Below are 19,538 nucleotides of genomic sequence, written 5' to 3'. Positions count from 1 at the left end.
TCTTCGGGCCCAGGGCTTGGTGATGACTCTTAGATATGACACCAAAACAGGATGCATGAAAGAAAAAAGCCCAATGAACTGAACTTTCACAAAATTCTATAAAAGACCTTGTTAAGAGGATGAAAAAAGTTATAGATTGGGAGAAAAATATCTTCAACCCACGTATCTTAGGACTCATATTTAGTACACAGAAAAGATCCTCAATACTCAACAGTAAAAAAACCAAGAAACCAGTTAGAAAGTGGGCAAAAGACATGAAGAGACATTTCACCAAAGAGGACACATGGATGGCAAATAAGCACATGAAACGACATTCAGCACCATTAAGCATTAGGAAATGTAAGTTAAGACCATGGGGAGATAACCCCTGATCACCAACAGAATGGCTAAAAGAGAAAAGAATGTCAACGCCAAATGCTGGAAAGGATGTAGAGAAATTCGGTTTCTCATTCATTGCTGGTGGAAATGTAACATGGCAAACTACTTGGAAAAGTAGTTCGGCAGTTTCTTAAAGAACTACACACACACACTTACCATATGGCCTCACAATTGCACTCCTGGGTGTTTATCCCAAAGAAATGAAAACGTGTCCTCACAGAAACTTGTAAGTGATCACTCATATCAGCTTCATTTGTAACAACCAAATACAGTAAACAAATAAAACGTCTTATCCTAAGTAAATGGTTAGACAGACTGTGGTACATCCATACCGTGGAATACTACTGAGCAACAAAAAGGAACGAACTGATTCGGAGCAAACAAAAAGGAAAAATGATAAATGCAACGTCTGAGATGGATCACCAATTCATCCTGTTGCGTGAAAAAAAGCCAGTCTCAAAAGGCTGCGTACTGTATGATTCCATTTATGTAACATTATGTAACATCTGCAATTATACAGATTAGTGGTTGCTAAAGGTTAGGGATGAGGGTACCGGAAAGGGAGGTGGGCGTGACCATAAAGCTGTAGCTCCAGGGAGATATTTGTGGTGATGGACTAGTTCTGTATCTTAATTGCATTGGGTACATGAATCTACACAGGTGATGAAATCATGTACAATTACACGTGCACTTCACAGCAATGTCAGTCTCCTCATTTTGCTATTCTACTGTACTTAAATAAAATGTAAGTTTTTTTGGAAACTGGGTGAAGGGCAGATGGGATCTCTCTCTGCACTATCTTTGCAACCTCCTACGAATCTATAATTTTCAAAATAAAGGGTTTTTTAAAGAGTTCATGGTAAACCATGAAACACCATACAATTTTAAGGTAGCAGTGTGCAAATCCAGGCAAATGGAAAGCAAACTCATGGGGTGAGATGCTTCTGGAAATTTAGCTCAGCTCATCCCTTTCCAGTTTTGTTGCTATCTGGGTTCCATGATTTGGGGTTGTTATGGCCTGGGAAGTGTTGTTAAAAGCAGTGTTTCTCCAAACTTATGTGCATGTGACTTCTCTGGGGATCTTGTTAGCATGTAGATGGTGATTCCAAGAGGCTGGGTGGGGCCTGAGATCAGGATTAGGGTGAGGTGAGGGGCAGGGGCAGGGTTGGTCAAGGTCAGATCCTGTCTTCATTTGAAATTGCAATATTTTGTTCATCATGGATTTTTGCATTAATTTTGATTTTTTAAAAATATTATTTATCATGATTACTGAGTTTCGGGGCACCCACTTAAATTTTGCACTAGAGGGGGCCATCCCTCTTGGCCTCACCCTACTCCCGGCCCTGCCTAAGATTCAGCATTTCTAATAAGCTCCCAAATGAGACCAGGAATGCTGGTCTATAGAGTGTATTTTGAACAGCAAGGGACTACAGGCAGGTGGGGCGCCCACTGCAATGATAGGGTACCCACAAAACAGCTCTCCTCCCTCGTCCATTCCACCACTACCTCCACTTTGCATGACAAGGGCATTTCTGGACACTGGCAGGTAGCCCACTGGCAGAGCTGTAGCTAGGGCCCTGGAATTTAATTTCATGCCAAGCTTCCCAAGATGTGGTCTATTTTTGTCCATCAGCTCTGTCCCAGGGACAGAGCCAAATCACTCTGACATTTTGCACTCAGGTCTGACCCACCCTCCGTTTGGCCTACATTCCTTTCTCCTGTTCTCACAGAGGAGGAGCCCAAGGCTGCCAGGGGCATGGTCATGCCCTGCCCTGGGTACCAAGGATCCACTAGTGTCACAACTCATTCCAGGCCACCTGGAACCAGGTAAATCTCCCTTCCTGACAGGCTACGCTGGACCCATCAGCGAAGGATGGACACAGCCCAGATGATTTGTCCATTAATAATAAGTCAGAGGCAGGCATGTTTTGTCTGCCTCCTGGCTGCTCAGTGAACCCAGCTGGTGTGTAATCTGCCCTCCTTTTCCAGGAGGTTAATGGAGGAAACACTGCGGTCAGGACATCGATACTAACTCAATTTTGCCTCTTCAGCTGCAATTAGAAATGACCCCTTCTGAGTTGTATTCACAGCTGAAGCTGCCTGAAGTTTCCTTGTTTGCGAATTTCACAAAGGCAGCCTGGATTTGCAAACGCTCTAAGTCTTAGAAAGCACTGTTAATAAAAGAAGGAACCAAGCTCTGAGTCCCTCCAGGCAGGGTTATTCCTGCTTAGGGGTTAAAAAAATATATATGTATTTTAAAGGAATCATTCTTGTGGCCTAGTAAATTGAACCTCAGGCATTCCTTAAAAAAAATTAATGAGCGTTTATTATGTTCAAGGCTCTGCGCCAGGTGATGGCAGGGGACATAGAGAAGTAAAAGATATAATCCCTATCTCCTGGAAGCTTAGCTTTTCAATACAGGGACACGGCGTCCTCTGCCTGGATACTAGCACCTAAATGAACAGCAGAGACCAATACCGGAGTGAACAGAAGTGTGACAGGACTTCAGGGGAGGGAGCCATCCCAGCGGAGTGAGGTGGCCTGGGAAGCTTTCCTAGAGCAGGTGAGACTCGAGCTGTGTCCTGACCACAGGGAAGAGGAAGGCATATTCACTGTGTCTTTTTATTTTCTATTTCCTGATGCTTTAACACCCGGGGCCTTGCGGACCCTGGAAGGGCCACCCTCCAAGGGTTAGCCAGTTCCTGGAGCTAGTAAACAACTTACCCTAGAGACAGAGAACAACTCACTCAAGAACACACCCTTTCAATGCAATCCAGCGGGTCCAGAGCCCACACCTCCCACCACCTCCCCCGCCTTGCTCTTACACTCAGGGCCACTGGTCCCCTGCTCCGATCACCCCAGACACCTCGAGACAGCTGCCAAGTCACAGAGCCCGCTGGAAGCATTCACACTAGTCCATCCTAAGGCTGCTTATCCCGCCTCCCCGTCCCTTCCCGCAGAAGCCACTGTAAAGGCTCCTGCTCACGGTTCTCCCCCTCCCAGCCTCCCTAACTGACCCTGCTGCCTCCCCGCGTGGCCCCCACCCCTGCAGGATGGCATGTCCTCCCTTCCTGGGACCTGTGAGTATAAGCGTCTTCTCAGTGCAACCGTCTCCTGACCTGCTGGCCTTGCCACACATGAAACAGTAATGCCTATGTTTTGAAACAGAAGGAAGACACTCATTCCAGGGGGGACAAGGTGACGTGAGCAGATGAACTGAATCAGGAGTGGCGTCTCCAGGCCCGACTGAAGGCTCTGTGGCTTGGCTTTCTTTGTTTGAAAACCAACAACGTCACTTGCGTCCACTGTCACTAAGGATGTCTCGCCCTCCCCCACACAGCCTGAGCACCCTCTGGATCTTCCTTTAGTCCCAAATCCTCCAGCGCCGATCTGTCTGGGGAGCAGGGAGCCGGACGATCGCATCCCCCGGGTGGGAGGAACAGCCATTCACACCGGGTCCTGCCTCTGAGCTGTCCAGTCCCAACTGTAAGACAGTTGTCAAGTGAGATTCCTACTGGAGTCTGAAATGGGGATGAAGGGGGGGTGCTGTCTCTGATGCTGATCCGGGGTGAGGCCGCAGGAGCCCACCGCGCCACCCCTTGGACGCCATGAGCTGAGCAGTCTGAGAGCCCTGTCTCATTAGTGCAGGCTAATGATGAACTTACTCCCCTCGAGGAGCAATTAGCTTTGCTCTTCCTTGAAGCAGCCCTGCCCCTGGCCAGCCATGTACAAACGCCTGCCATCACGCGCCAGCACAACTCAGGGAGAGGGTGTGGGTTCACCAGCACGGTAGCCTGTCCCCTCCTTCATAGTCTTTACCTGCAACTCTAGGAGAAGCGATGAAATAGGAAGCCCCTTGAGGTCACGAGAGCACAATTTTTCCTTCACAGTGAAAGACAGCATTTTAGTCCTGCCTCTCTGACTCAGGAAGGCATGTGATGGAACCTACACTTCCTGAGGGGATGATAGGGTCTCCAGGTCTGGTGCAACCTTCTGTCCAGTCTCTGGGGCCAGTGGCTGATCAGCAGAGGTGATCTGAGCTGGGATACACATGGGGATCAAGCAGAGGTCCTTGAACAGACTCATGAGCAGAGCAGCCCTGCAGTCCTTGAGAAGCTCCCCTGGACACAGAGCCCAGCTCTGGGGACCGTCCGTCAGCTCCCACCATCTGCCCCCACCCCCACTGCGTGCACCTCAGGCTATTCCAGCTCATCAGGGGGAGTAACAGGAGCTTCCCAGAACCCCCCGCATGCCTGGCTTTCCTCTGGTTCCTGGACTTCTATCCATTTCTGGCTTTTGCAGCCCTGAGCTGGCTGTCAGGGAGAAGCAGAGTGGCCCCACCCCTCCCATTACTGCTGGTCTTACTTGCTCCGCTCCCTCTGGCTGGGGAGAATGTGAGTCCCTTTGTTGTCACAGCTGGGAAATGATTTATGACCCTCACTTCCTCAGCTGGCACTTGGGACAGACCGTGTCAGGTGAAACTCTCACATGCCCCAGCTGCTGTGCACCACCCCCAGACTTCTGGCCCCCATTCCAATCCTTTCCACTTGAAAAGGTCCCCCAGATCTCCATCCCTCAGCCTTTTCCAACCAGGCTATAAGCTTCTTGGAATGCATCCGTTATCGAAAAAGATTTTTTTTTCTATTTATTTCCTCAGAAATAGAGAGCTAAATATATACATAAAAATATGGCATGAACTGGTTCTCCCTTCAGTGAGACACATAAACACATGAGAGAGTTATTTTAGAAACCCACAGACTGTAATACTAAATATAACTGGGTGGGTGGGTGGTTTGGGGCTGGGGGCAGAGAGGAAGGTGAGGGGGAGAGGAATAAAGACAGGCAGGGGACATGTGACGCAGAAAACTCACCATGGCTTCGCATTAAGCTGACGAGTCTCTGTCATTTGCAACAGATCATGCTCTATTTTTAACTACAAGTCTGTTACTCCAGACTTTATTAACCATTAACCTTTCTAAATGTAAGTTCACTATACAGGCTTCTGATTTAGCAATAATTCAGGCTTTGAAGTAGAGTTTATTGGCTTTGCTTTTATCAAGTAAAACAAGTGGAGAACACGAGGCAGAGAAGGTTTCTTTCAGGAAGGACGTGGTCCTGCTGAGGCTGTCACGCAGGGTAGGACTTCTTAAAGGTTAAAGGCTGCTTTTCTCCTAAAGGACATTATTGGAAAAACACTGTTTCCTTTACAGTTTTCTTGTGTTCATCTTCCCTCTCTGCTTCCCCAAGAGTCAGCAGAAATACCTCTAAACAGGGGAGACAATGGCCCCTTAGCTAAGGGCAACCGGCTGCCCAGTTTTGCCCAAAACTCTCTTAGTTTTAGCACTGAAATTCCATGATCTGGAAGACCTTTCGGTCCCCAGCACACTGAGATGGTTGGTGTGATGTGCTGAATAACAGCCCTGCAGAGATGCCCGTGTCCCAATCCCTGGAACCTGAAAATATGTTACTGTAACGTGGCTGAAGGGACTTTGCAGATGTGACTGAAAGATCTTGAGATGGGGAGATTATCTTGGATTATCCAGGTGGGTCTGGCGAAATCACAGAGGGGATGCAAGAGGGTCAGACTCAGAGGAGATGTGACAACAGAAGCAGAAAGCGTAGAGAGTTTTGAAGATGGGAAGAACTGTAGGACCAGGAAAGCAGAGGGCCTCTGGAAGCTGGAAAAGGCTCAGAGCTTCCAGGCAGAACACACCTTGATTTTAAGATCTCCAGGCCATAAGGTCATAACTTTGAGTTTCTTTAAGCCCGGAAGTTTGTGATAATGGGTTACAGCAGCAGAAGTAAGCCAGCACAGTTGTGCCCTTACCCTGCCTCGCCCAGGGTGCCCAGGGAGCCCGTGGACCACGGAACCTCGCAGTCTTGTTCTTCTGCATCATGTGAGCCAAAGAACAAGCGTCAGCTCCCCCAGAAGCGGGCAGAAGAAAGCAGCTCACAAAAAATGTATATGTGCTGGACTCTTTCGAGGCCAGAAAGGACACGATTTTAAAGTAATTCCACTGTGATTTTGGCATTTTTCTCGTAAAAGAAACCTATTAAGTCAAGAAATGTACAATAACTTATAAACATCCCAAAATAAAGCCTTCGTAATTCCTCAGGTTAAGACACCGAGCTCACCTAGGAGGCAACAGAGCACAACAGGCTCCTGGTTCAAATCCTGCCCCCGTCCTAGAACCTGGGTTTAAACCCTGCTCAGGCCACGGCCAGCTGGGTGATCTTGGGTTAGTTACTCAACTGCTCTGGCTACCAAATCATCCCTAAGCTGAAGACAATAAAATTCTTCAGCTCACGGCATTGTGAGCTGGTAGACGCAAAGCGCTCAGGAAACACTGGCCATACTTTTCTTTCTTAAGGAGGCCTAACAATTCCTTTGGGGAGGAAAGTTTGTGGAATGATAGAAAATATACATATTGGTCTCTGCCCCCAGCTCCTGGCACAGAGCTTCTAAAACTTTTATAATTTCCTAAGTGATAAGAAAACTGAGCACATCTCTTGTTCTAATATTTATCTTTGACCCCATCCCTGACTCAGAGCTCAAAACACCCTTGCAAATTCCTAAGTGATCAGAGCCCAGGGAACATCTTTTGTTCTAATGAGGCACCTCTGGGTGGGCTCCTGGGTGGCTCCTGGATGCTGGCCGATCACCAAAAAGACCAGGCCATGATTCCAAGCTTGGAATTTTCAGCACCACCACTACCCGCCCCCCGGCCCCTGCCCCCACATCCTCCAGAGGGGGTTAAGGGGCTGGAAATGGAGTTAATAATTGATCATGCCTATATGATGAAGCCTCCATAAAAATCCCAATAGAAGGAGGTTCAGAGAGCCTCCAGGCTGGAAACACAACACTGGGAGGGTGATAAACACCAGCTCCACAGGCACAGAAGCTCCTCTGCTCAGGACCCTCCCAGACATTACCCTACGCTTCTCCTCATCTGCCTGTCTGTTCATCTGTATCCTTTATCATATCCTTGGATAAATTGGTAAACATAAGTAAAGCTTTCCCCCCTGAGTTCTGTGAGCTGCCCTAGCAAATTAATCTAATCTAAGGAGGAAGTTTTTTTTCCCCTTTTTCAGTTTTATCAGGTAGAATTATTGTAGTTCTACTGCAATTACACATTATATTGCATGTAAATACATATATACAGTACACTGCACAATTTTTTTAGTTTACATATATGTACTGATAATTGTTTCTAAGAACAGATTAGAGCTTTAGCTTTTTAAACTCACATAGTTATCAAAGGAATAAAGCCAACTGCAAAAGAAGAATCAACAGAATGCAGTAATCCAATCACAAAGGACAGTCAAATGTGCCTACACATATTCAAGAAATCAATCATCTTAGTTATAAATAATAAGGAAGGAGTTTTTAGAACCTCCCGTCTGTAGAGTTTGGTCAGAAGCACAGGTGAAAGGACTGGCTTTCTCCTGGTGTCTGAGTGTGTGTGTGTGGCGGAGTTGGGGTGGGGGAATGGGACAGGCTTGTGGGACGGAGCCCAAGCTACCATCTCCGGACAGGTAGTGTCAGAAGTGAGATAAATTATAGCGCACCAGGTTGGTAAGGCAGAGAATTGTTGCTTGTTGTGGAGAAAAACCTCCACACATTCGGTCACCAGAAGGGGCAGAAATGTGAGTGTTTTGTGCGAAGGGTAAAGGAGACTCACAAGGAAGGGTCTCAGAGCAGGGAAGAGCTGGGGTTTGCCCTACCGAGGAAGGCTGAAAACTGAGATTTTTTTTTCTTTATAAACAAAGTGAAGCTAGGAGAAGAAAAATTCAAAAACCCTTTTTAAAAAGTATGCAGCTTGCCCATGTGGGGGTATTAAGTCTAAGAAGTCTTGCTTTTGACCTGCCATGCTTGTCGGGGTCCCCAGTGAGATGCTTTTCGCTGTGCTCGCTGCCTGTCCTGTCTTGCCCTTCCCTAGGAGAGAAGATGTGCCCCTCTCTGCTTGAGAAGCCACCTCTGGAGACCGAGTGTCTGGCCATTTCCAGACCCTGGTCACCACTCATCCTTAAGTGAAACCAGACAGAGAGCTCTGAGTAATGTCAGCGGGGCCAAGACCGAGGGTGGGGGTGGCGGGCGTGCTGCACTGGGCAGAGTTCCGCTCCATGAGCCTTCGCTGAGTCGCCAGGGTGTGTCTGGATGATGGATGGGAGAGAGAGCTGCATTCAGACGTTTGGCTGGCCCACTGCTCTCCAGGCATCGACTGCGCTCTGCCGGCAGCGGGGACAGAGGAGGTCTCGGGTGCGATGGATGAGACTGTTCAGAAAGGGTTCACTGGCCTTTGTGAAACTCTCAGAGACCACAGAGGTTTTTGCTGCCTCTCCCTGAACCGACCTGAATGCACGACTCCACAGGACACCAGCAGGAAACAATCTTACAATGGCCTTTAGGATTAGGATGTGAAATAAGATACCGTTCCTTAAGGCAAATTTTTTTTTTAAAATGATACTAATTAGTGTCAGTGAGGAGGAAGGGAAGGTTGCATTCAACACACTGTTGGTGGGAGTATAAATTGCTGAAACCTCTTAGGAAAGCAATATGCCCAACAGCACCCACCAGAATGACAAACGGGCGTAACATTGGCTCCAAATTTCACTTCCAGGAACCTGCAATGCAGAAGAAGCTTATGCATGTGCACACAGATGTGTTCTACAGGATGCTTCACTTCAGCATTATTTGTAATAATAAAAGATCAGAAATCAATACCCCACCCAGTCAGAATGGCCACCATTCAAAAGTCCACAAATGACAAATGCTGGAGAGGCTGTGGAGAAAAGGGAACCCTCCTACACTGCTGGTGGGAATGCAGTTTGGTGCAGCCACTGTGGAAAACAGTGTGGAGATTCCTCAAAAGACTAGGAATAGATTTACCATATGACCCAGGAATCCCACTCCTGGCATATATCCAAAAGGAACCCTACTTCAAAAAGACACCTGCACCCCAATGTTCATAGCAGCACTATTTACAATAGCCAAGACATGGAAACAGCCTAAATGTCCATCAATAGATGACTGGATAAAGAAGATGTGGTATATTTATACAATGGAATACCACTCAGCCATAAAAATGATAAAATAACACCATTTGCAGCAACATGGATGTTCCTGGAGAATGTCATTCTAAGTGAAGCAAGCCAGAAAGAGAAAGAAAAATACCATATGATATCACTCATATGTGGATTCTAAAAAAAAAAAAAAAAAAAAAGACAAATGAACTTATATATAAAACAGAAACAGACTCACAGACATAGAATACAAACTTGTGGTTGATAGGGGAGAGGGGGATGGGAAGGGATAGACTGGGAGTTTGAGATTTGTAGATACTGACAGGTATATATAGAATAGATAAACAAGTTTATACTGTATAGCATAGAGAAATACATTCAATATTAGTATCTCATGGTGAAAAAGAATATGAAAATGAATATATGTATGTTCATGTATGGCTGGGGCATTGTGCTGTACACCAGAAATTGGCACAACATTGTAAACTGACTATATCTCAAAAAAAAAAATCAATAAGAAAGCTGTTAGACAAATTATGGCACATCCATCTAAAGGAATGTTATGCAGCCTTTAAAAATAATGAAGTAGGCCTATCCAGTCTGACATGGAAGATCTCTAAAACACATTGCTAGGTGGCGAAAAAAAATCAAGTCACAGAACAATATGTATAGTATGGTGACTTTTGAATAAAACTATACCAGTGTAAAATACTTCCGATAATGACACTGAGGGAAGGGAAAATGAAACAGAGGCTGTGGTGCGGGTTGGCTTCTCCGTGGAAGTGACACGGGGGCAGAGAAGTTAATGATAAGGCATCAGCTGCACAAAGATCAGGAGGGAACGTGTGGCAGATCACAGGGAGCAGCTGGTACAAAGTCCCCGAGGTACAAGAGCCAGGCTGATGCTGAAGTCAGAGAGGTTTGAGGAAGACCTGCGAGGAAGGGCCTTATGAGCAGGAAAAAAGGTTGCGATTTTATTCTCAGTGCTCGGAGGGCTGTAGGCAGGAGAATGATCTGAGTTACACTTCTGGAGGCTCAAAATTGTCTGTTGGGTGGAAAATGAATTGTGCAGGAGCAAGTGTGGAGGCAGCGAGACCAATTAAGTGACAATCATGGGAGTCCAGGTGAGAAATAGTCATGAAGCTGCTAGTCACCAGGCCCTGTCATTCACTTCTGACAGAGATATGTTAACGTACATCTTACAAGGTGTTTGGTAACCAGGCTATTTTTGACAGTAAAAAGATCTCCATTAAGTGGAGAGTAATATTATAGGAAAACTAAATTTTGTTATAGCTGATTAATTATGCAGGTTATTTTGTGATGATCTGGTCAAATTCTTCCCCTAGCACATAGCAGTTTATTCAACAATCTGAAATTATATTGTTAGTTTAGGAAACGGGTAGCAGAATGGCTCCCCCAAACCCAAGAGTCAAAAGGAGACCCCAGGAGTTATGAAAATTGTACAAGATTCGTAAGTATGGTCCCATAGTCTTAGGCTGTTAAGTATGTCTGCATGTGCTGAAGCATACTTCTCTCTCTGGTTTTCCTTCCTTTTTTTAGCTGAAGTTACAGTGCCCCCTACAAGACCAGTCTTTCTTTATTTAATTTTTAATCCTAATTTTAAGCATAGCAAATATTTTTCCTGGATGCACTTTCTCAGCACTTTCCTGAAAATACAGGGCGGACACCCAAAGAACCATGGAAATTTACCCTGGGCGGTCCATAGCTCTGTCCTTGGAATGTAAAAGATGCATTTCACGACCTTCCGCAGAGAAGGCAGTTCTAATTAGGAAGGAAGGAGACTGCCAGGATTAGGTAAATCTCTAGTCAGCCTAGGCGAGGCTCAGATGGACCCTCCCAAACATTCTTGAGATGCTGTATTTTTGATTATTCCAAGCCCCTGGCCTGGCAATCTGGAGCTTGGTATCTCTGGGTCAGCTTCCCAATCCTGCCCTGATCCTTGTGTCAACAGCCAGTGAGGAATGTGACACAGTCCTAACGCTTTAGAACCAGCACGTGGAAAAATACAGCAAGCCTCAACTCCCACAGTGCCTCAGATATCAAAGCACATCTACTGCTCTTCCCTCCGTTAGCCCAGCCTTGAATCAAATGCCTCCAGCTGGCTCTGGTTCCTCTCCTGTCCCCAGTAGTTTCCCAAGAAGGCCAGAAAGACTCCGTTCATTGTTTGTTTGTTTGTTTGTTTGCTGGAGGGGGTAGTTCGGTTGGTTTGTTTGTTTATATGGAGGTACTGGGGATTGAACCCAGGACCTCACACATGCTAAGCACACACTCTACCACTAAGCTACACCTCCCCCAAGAAAGACAACCCCCCATTCTTAAGGAAGTTTCTAGATTAGTCATTCAAAACTGGGGTTGATTTTGCTCCCAGGGGACATCTGGCAATGCCTGGAGGTGAACTGTGGTTGTCACAACTGGAAGGAAGATGCTACCGGCTTTTAGCTGGCAGAGGCCAGGGCTGCTGCTAAAACCCTGCAAAGCACAGGACAGCCTCCTACAACAAAGCATGATCTGGTCCAACATGTCAGTAGTACTAAGGCTGAGAAAGCCTATTCTAAATAACTAAAACAAGGCCTTGGTCTTGGTAAAGTGGAAACTAACAATGCTAACACAGGTGGAAGAATTTACAGCCCCAAGAGGGGGAAGAAAAAGGGGGGTGAGGTTTGGGATTTCAGAGACTGCCTTTCCGCCTCTTTTAGCACAAGGGACTGTTGGAAAAAGTGGCCAAGTCAAATACCATTATGACCAAATGCCTGCATGACAAAGGGATTTCCAAGCCGTCCACATTAGGCCTAGGACCCGTGCTCCCCCAAGGGCAGGCTGTACACATGCCCTGCCCCTCCGCTAGAGTGAAGGATGGACTAGGGTCTGGGACAAGCTTCGGCTCACCTGCCTGCTTCCTCTCCATCAGCTCGCTCCATCCTTACAAACTGAGTCCCTCTAGGGAGTCCTGCATCTCAGCTTCAACCCCCGCCACCCCGCCCCGAGCTGACAGAACAAATGATTTCTGTGCACGGTAGTTAAGGAGCACAGGATTTTAGGACAAGCAGACTGAGTGATTGAGGGAATTCTTGGCTAAAGATCAAGGGACAGAGACCCTTTCTCCTTGCAAGCCCTAATTAGTTAATTGCTTCTTTATGAAAAGCTGTGAGGGAGTAATTCAGACAAGCAGCAGTGGAAGGATTTTCCAGCAGCCTGTTTTCTAGACTGAAAATAATATTATGTAACAATCAGGCTAAATGAATTGCACTGGTTTCTTGGCACTCCACTGGTAAGGAGTTCTTCTTTTGAAAGTTCAAATGGCATGGATCTCTTTGCACTGTCTTGGCAGGTGTGGACCAAGAGGCTGGTCCCTAGTCAAGCTCCCTGCAAGGACCTGCTTCCCACCTCTCAGGTTGGAGGGCAGGAGGGGCTGCTTTATAATCAGGTGATTAAGAGTCAGTGTAATGTAGTTACGACTCTTCTTTTGTCTTGTGGCTCCTAAGTGGACTGCTGCCCAGACCAGAGTAAGATGGTTGTGTGATACATCTCAGACTTCTGGCCACACACACACACACCATCATCATCACCATCATCCTGGTATTCTGCCCAGTTAAACCAAGCAAATTCAGAAATTTATAAGCATATTATGAAATAAAAAACAGTCAGAGAATCATTTTTTCCAGGCACGTTAGTCACAGGTTTTTGTTATTGTTGGGGGGTAATTTTTTTTTAATTTGTAAATAATTTCAGACTTAAGAACAATTGCAGGAATAGTACAAAGAACTCTATATACCATTTACCTAGGTTCCCCGCATTGGCTAACGTCTTACCACATTTGCTTTATCCTTTTTGCTTTCCGTATATTCATGTTATTATTACTTTTTAAACTATTTGATACTAAGCTGTCCCTTTGCTCCTAAATACGTAAATGTGTATTTCCTAACAAAAAAGACATTGTAGTGACAGTTTCTTAAGCCCCTCCTTTTCCAGGTAAAGGAAAGCTGAACATTTGACAAATGGCTTCCAAGTCTGGGCCGGCAAAATCGGATTTTCCAAGGATCTCGTGGTCTATCTGGGTTTAAAGCCTGGCTTTACCACTTTCCAATACCTTCTTGTCTCAGTTTCTTTATCTGTAAAATGGAGGTTATGCTGGTATCTCTTTCACAGGTTGCTGTGAGGATCAAGTGAACTGAGTCACTGAATAAGACTATGCATGGACGTGTTAAACACACACGTGAAATAACACTCAGTAACAACCGTGCTTCTGTATTAGCCACCGTTGCCTCCTTCACTTCTCATCATTCAGGATACGTGCCAGTATTTCTCCAACCGGGGCCCTTTCCTATGAAGTCCAATCCCACGGTTTTCATTGGCGGAACTGGCATTAAACGTACCATCTCGCTAATTTCTCCCTCTCTGCTGCCAGGCCCCCTCCCCCCACACATCAGTCTTCTGTTCATTTTAACCATGACAGGTTTAGAAATTTATGAGCATATGATAGAACAGAAGAGAACAAAAACTCACTTCTTGTAAGGTTATGAAGTACTGTGCTTAAAAGTAGGACAACCACAGAGACTCCAGCATGCTGGCAATCACAGCTCGTCCGGAGCAATAAAGAGCAATTTGCATGATTAGCACCGACAAGGGGCGGTACCTCGCTGCTGGGTATTTGGGTCGACCCGCAGTACTTTCTTTCCCTCGGCGTGGATAACTGGGCATTTGGTTGGGGGGGGGGAGGAATCTAATGTTCAGAATATATTTACTATATTTCTGGCACTCTCACCAGGTACTCAGATATTTCCATTTTCAAGCATTTCCTTTTGAGAAATATACCTCTTAAAATCCAACAATGCACATATAATTAATCACTAATTATTACCAATGCCAGCTCTGAAGGGGAAGGCTGGAAGAAATGCCTTGAAACAGAAAGCTAGGTTTGGCGCCGGCTGCGGCTGGGTTTTCTCTCCAGGGCCCTGCTGGGTGTGGCTGTTGGGAACAGGGTGGCTTTGCTAAGCTACAGCTCTGGGTCTTGTGTTTATAAGGATGAAGAAAGCAGTTGGCTGAGAGTCAGAAGCAGCCTTCAGGGTGATCCAGTGGACCCTTGTGCCTGTCTCCAGAGTCACCCATTCCCCCTCTAATATGCCTTCAAACCTTTCACAACTATTTGCCTGTAGAGTGAGGCCCTAACTCCCAACTAGTGCGCATCTGGCCTTTGAAATCTGAACCCTGCAGCCCCCCTCCTGCAGCTCCTGCCGCAGCCCTCAAGCGTGCCCCGCGCCCTCCAGTGACATGGATTCATGAACACACCCACTGGTGCCTTCAACCATGTGCTCCTTCTGCCTCAGACGTCCTTCCCCAGCTGCTGACACCTGCCAGCCCTTCAAAGTCCATGTCACCATGCCACCTCCCCAGGCCCTCAGCGGCGAAGTTCATTCATTCTTTCCACAACTCTGGATGTACGGCCCCTCTTTATCAACTCATATTCCATAATATGCTACAGGCGCTCATCAAGTGTACAGCTCTGAGCTGAACCACAGCACAAGGTGTGTATAAAGGTACCAGCACCCAAAAACTAGAATTTCCAATCTGAAGGTGCTTTTTTTCACATAGGAATGTAGTAACTTGTTGGCAAACAAACCAACAAACAAGCCAAAAACCAAAATTCCTAATGTCACCTCATACAGATTTTAAGAGCTACATAATTATGTCAAAAGTTTAAGTGAACACTCCAACTTAATATTCCACCCAATTTTTTTTCTTATTATCTAGAACATCGTCCTACCCCAACAAAAAGACGTTGCTTACGATAAAAAAAAAAAAAAATGGAAGAGCACATTCATCATACTGTGATGACCATCTGTACCTGGTTCTGAAATCACTCGGGGCAGACAGAAATAAAAGGCTTTCTGCACATGCTTTTCAGAGGGTCCATTTATATTTCAACTGTTTTAACAAAATAACAAGCACCGAGTTCCCCACTGCTACAGTACTTCCACGTCGGTAAATGCAGACGAGCGTCGTGCGTGTTTGGCGGCGTGTGTATGACTAGTGCAGCTTTCCTTCAGAGGGTAACACCCACCGAGGACACGTATCGTGTGTGTGCGCATCTAACTCCATGCAAATTAAAGACATTGCGTCCAAACTGCTTTTAAAACATTGAGTGGCCCACGAACTGAGCAAGCCACCAAATTCAAAGTAACCAAAGTCTTTAATCTTTGACTCATGGAGGGTTTTTTCCCTCCTTAAAGACTACTGAAAAAAAAAAAAAAAAAAAAAAACCCCAGCTCTCGGGGAGGGGTCAGCCTGTGTTTCTCTTCTTGGGCTCATTTCCGCCCACCCTACACCATCTACAGACCGGGTGCCGGAGGCAGTGAGGCAGCTTGCCCTGGGAAAAGCGGTGACATCACAGGCAGAGTCCCCTCTGACACCACATGCTCGGTTCCCAGGGACTCTCCCCGCTGAAATCTGGAATTCATTCTGACACAGGTCACAGAGAGCCATGTGAACAACGAGGAGGGAGCGGGTGGCAGGGCCGAGTGTCTGTGTCACCCGGGGTCTGTCTCCCGGACTCCTCTCTGAGATCAGCGGCCACTCTGTGGGATGGGGCGCAGAGAGGAGGGGGCTGGCCCATCTCCTGCAATGCAGGCTCCCCAGCGTGAAAAGGGAGCCGACTCACACCAAACACATTCTTCCTGATCCATTATCTCTTTCATGTCTGTAACGACCACATGCTTAGCCAAATGACAGCCCCAGGTTTCTCCCCAGGCCTCCGTAACACCCGCTCCAGGCCCAGGGCAGGCCAGCCCACTAGGCATCCTGGGCCTTCGAGCTGGTGGCCGTGGGTCCCCGATGGACTGTCCAGGAGTGCTCTGGAGGGCAGGACTGGATCTCACCCAGCTTGCTCCCTTACCCACCCACCCCTCCTCGCCCTTTGCAGAGCATCTTAAGTATATTACTGATACTCAACAAACAGTGAGTGAGTGAACAGGAGCGCTGTCCCCACAGGGACGTTGCACACTAGGCAGAATCTGTTGGAAATAGCCCCCAATCCGCCTCCCCTTCCTCCCACTTGTGGAAACAGGTTTTTCCCTGCAGCACCGACTCCTCCTGCTGGGCCCTGGTTCTGCATTTTGGAATCTCATTCATGTCCCTGGTTTGCCCCATGTTCCAGACCGCAGGGCCTCCCTCATGCCCTCAGCTGGCTGCCACTCAGTCTTCTGACACTGCTAGCCACTAGACAGGTATCTATTTTATAAATGTTACCTGAGCCATGTCTAACGTGTGCATTTTAACAAGAGCAGAGTCTCCCCCCAGAAAAGTGACTCTAAACTAAAGATGGCATTTCAGGAATTTGCGTCAAGGTTGGGGTAGATCTCGCTAGACTGGGGCCCTCAGGCCATACCTCCAAAGTGGCAGCCACAGGGCCATGGGGCCACAGGGCTGCCGGTCAGCCCTTTGACTGCACACAGTAGCGCAGCTGCACCTCACAAAGCTCAGCCCCACGTCCCCAAAGCCGCCCTTAACCCGACCCCCGGTTTTCTGAGTCCTTGCTAATCCCCGGCCCTCCGCACTGCAATCAAGTCACCTGAGACAGTTCCTGGGAGCAAGACAGCTCTGTTAGAATTGACCCAGTTTCCCCACATTTTTTTGCCCTGAGACTGCCAAAGATAACCCCCTGGGTTGGAAAAGGATTCTTGAACCCCCACCCCAAGTCCAGTAACTCTAGGAATTTTGTCACTGGTCAAGGGAAGGGCCTAGACCCAGGTTAATGCCCAGAGCTATTCAAAGAGTTCTGACTAGGGCCCAAAGTTATGTGTTTTTAAATTAGTATCAACTGTGAGCTGGACACTGTGCCAAACCCAAGGGGTACGAACAGGGCACCCGGTGTGGGAGAGAGATGCGTAAACAGACACCACGCAGTGCTGGAAGTTACAATAACGGCTAGATTTCTGAGTGGTGGGTGGGTGCCGGGCACCAGGCTGCAGGCTTGGCAGTCACTATTTTAAGGACAGAGGTAAGTGCGTGTGCTACGAGAGTGCTGAGTTCCACTGACAGAGTGGGAAACTGAGCCTCTCGCCCTGGGCCCTGGGCCCGGGCTAACCCGGTCTCTGCCCCACCTGCCCAGCAGGCCCCGGGACCGCAGCCCTGGATCCTGAGAGCTCCGCTTCAGCTTTGTTGGGCCTTTGGGGCCCCCATCCGGAAGCTGTCTGGTCTGTTTGCAGACGCTAGCCCAGCCTGTCAGAGAAAAGCCCAGGGCAGATGAAGACTTGGGCTGGCCTTTGGAGCTGGCTTCTTGCTTGAGAGGAGAAAGGGGATGCAGAGGCGATGGGCCGCAGGAAAGGAGGAATCGAGCTGAGGTCTGTGTTTAGAAGCCAGGTCAGCTCTGGAAGCTTTATTCCCCATTGGTTTTGGAATTTCGAAACTAGAGCAAGGTCATCTTGCCCTCCCTGAGAAAGGAATTCCCCCAAAGAGGGGGAGGAAACTCTGAGGGTTGGTGTCTCTTGAACAGGGAAGGGAGGGGAAGGGGAGGAGAGGGCAGCAGATCACTGCGCAACCGTCCTCTCCCTGGGAAAAGTCCGAAGTCCTTCCTGCCTCGGGTGAGCCAGAGGCCACGGGCTCCACCTGCAGAGACCTTGGAGATACACACGCCAAACAAGCCCGAACTGCTGACCTCCACCTTCGCCCGACTTCCTAAAGGCAGATGCAGGAGCAGACACGGAGCTCTGTGGCCTGGGGTCTGGGTGCCTGGGGCAAGAAGTGCTAAGGATGTTTACAGTCACTTTTTGTTGTTACTGTTTATTTAATCATCACCTCAGCTCTACTGGGGCTGCTAACAGTAAGCACAGTTTACAGATGAGAAGTTCAGGACTTGCTTGCAAGGGGCAGAGTCAGGAGCCACACCAAGTCTGGACTCAGAGGCCCGTACACTGGGGACACAAGTATGCGCCCACCGCGACATGATGCGACCCAGGCCTGCCACAGTGGACACCACCCCGAGGTAGAGGTCAAGATCGATTAGCTCTGGTCTTAACTCCCCCCGAAACAGGTTGGTGGCTCTGGATTTTAGTTGATTCGTTAAAAAAAAAAATCTGCTTTGCTTTCTTCCCTTCCACCAACACTGAGCACCTACTATGAGCCAGTGCGCTATGCTGAGTGCCAGGATACAAGGATCTAGGACATCAAAGTCCCGTCCTGGGGTAGTTTGTACGCCAGTGTGGGGAGAAAGACATACCCACAGATGATTTCAGCGCAAGGCCTGACGTGCCCGAGTGGTCATAAAGTTTAAATGAGATGATACATGCAAATCCGAGGACCACCCTGATTTCCCCAAGGTTGAGCCAGCTCTCCTGTGGGCAGGAGGAGCCCCAAGAACTCCTCCAGAGAATTTCAGGGCGAGCCCACCCGCTCGGCAGTGCCTCCGCTCAGCAAGACCAGGGCTGCCTGCTGCTTCTACCTGGCGCGGTGACAGGGCCCTTCTTTCCTTCTAACCTTTTTTTCCTTCCTCCCTCTCACTCTCTCTCTAATACCTCCCTCCCTTCCTCCCTCCTTTCTCTCTCTCTCTTTCTCCATCGTTCTATGAGTATCCAGGGATGTCCTTGGCGGGTAGACCAGCAGGTATTCCTCTCCCCTCTGACCAAAGTCAGCAACTGAGGAACTTCTCAGCTGGGAGGGTTGGGGATGGAGTGAAACCTAGGAAGGCCTCAGAAGAGACTTTTCCACAATCTGCTCTGTCTTTGAGTGTCTGCGATGTGAGAGAGCTCCCATCCTCTCGTTCCCGTTTTCCTGGACTTACCCAGTGTGACAGGAAGCTCATTTACCCATTTCTATGACCAGCCTGTCCTCTTCTCTGCCTATAGAGGGCGACCCTGGGAGAACACTGTCTTCTCTGCTGAACTGGAGTAAAGGAAAGAGGGGGAACTGAGAGAAACCAGACAGAGTAGATTGATTTCCTCTGGAAAGTAACTCCCTGAGACACTGGTGGAAGAGAAGTAAATAGATCCTGAGAGGGAGATGAGAAGAAAAGAATGACGCAAACATTCCAGGTTCAGGGAGAGTTGTTAGGGGTGTGGAGCGAGGTGACGGTACTCGAGAGGTCACTGTATTTGAAATGTATATGATGAGACAGGCTTTTTCTT

At 47.8% G+C, this 19,538-nt stretch overlaps 1 protein-coding gene across 6 annotated transcripts in view; it reads right to left on the bottom strand.

Annotated features, from left to right (window-relative positions):
• Window positions 1–19,538, bottom strand: part of NMNAT2 (nicotinamide nucleotide adenylyltransferase 2) — a 181,070-nt gene that overhangs the window by 41,295 nt on the left and 120,237 nt on the right. The window contains exon 1 of one of the 6 annotated variants that reach the window (XM_014566286.2): window positions 5,250–5,297. The exons of the other annotated variants lie outside the window; for them this stretch is intronic. Coding sequence (XP_014421772.1) covers window positions 5,250–5,262 — 13 coding nt within the window. The 5' untranslated portion in view covers window positions 5,263–5,297. Of the gene's footprint in view, window positions 1–5,249; window positions 5,298–19,538 lie in introns of those variants that run through there. 6 annotated transcript variants of the gene reach the window in all.

The sequence above is a fragment of the Camelus ferus genome, chromosome 21 (assembly GCF_009834535.1).
Source record: "Camelus ferus isolate YT-003-E chromosome 21, BCGSAC_Cfer_1.0, whole genome shotgun sequence".
In the NCBI taxonomy this organism is placed as follows: Eukaryota; Metazoa; Chordata; class Mammalia; order Artiodactyla; family Camelidae; genus Camelus; species Camelus ferus.
Note: the sequence above shows the minus strand (reverse complement) of the source record. Positions and strands in the feature narration are given on the sequence as shown.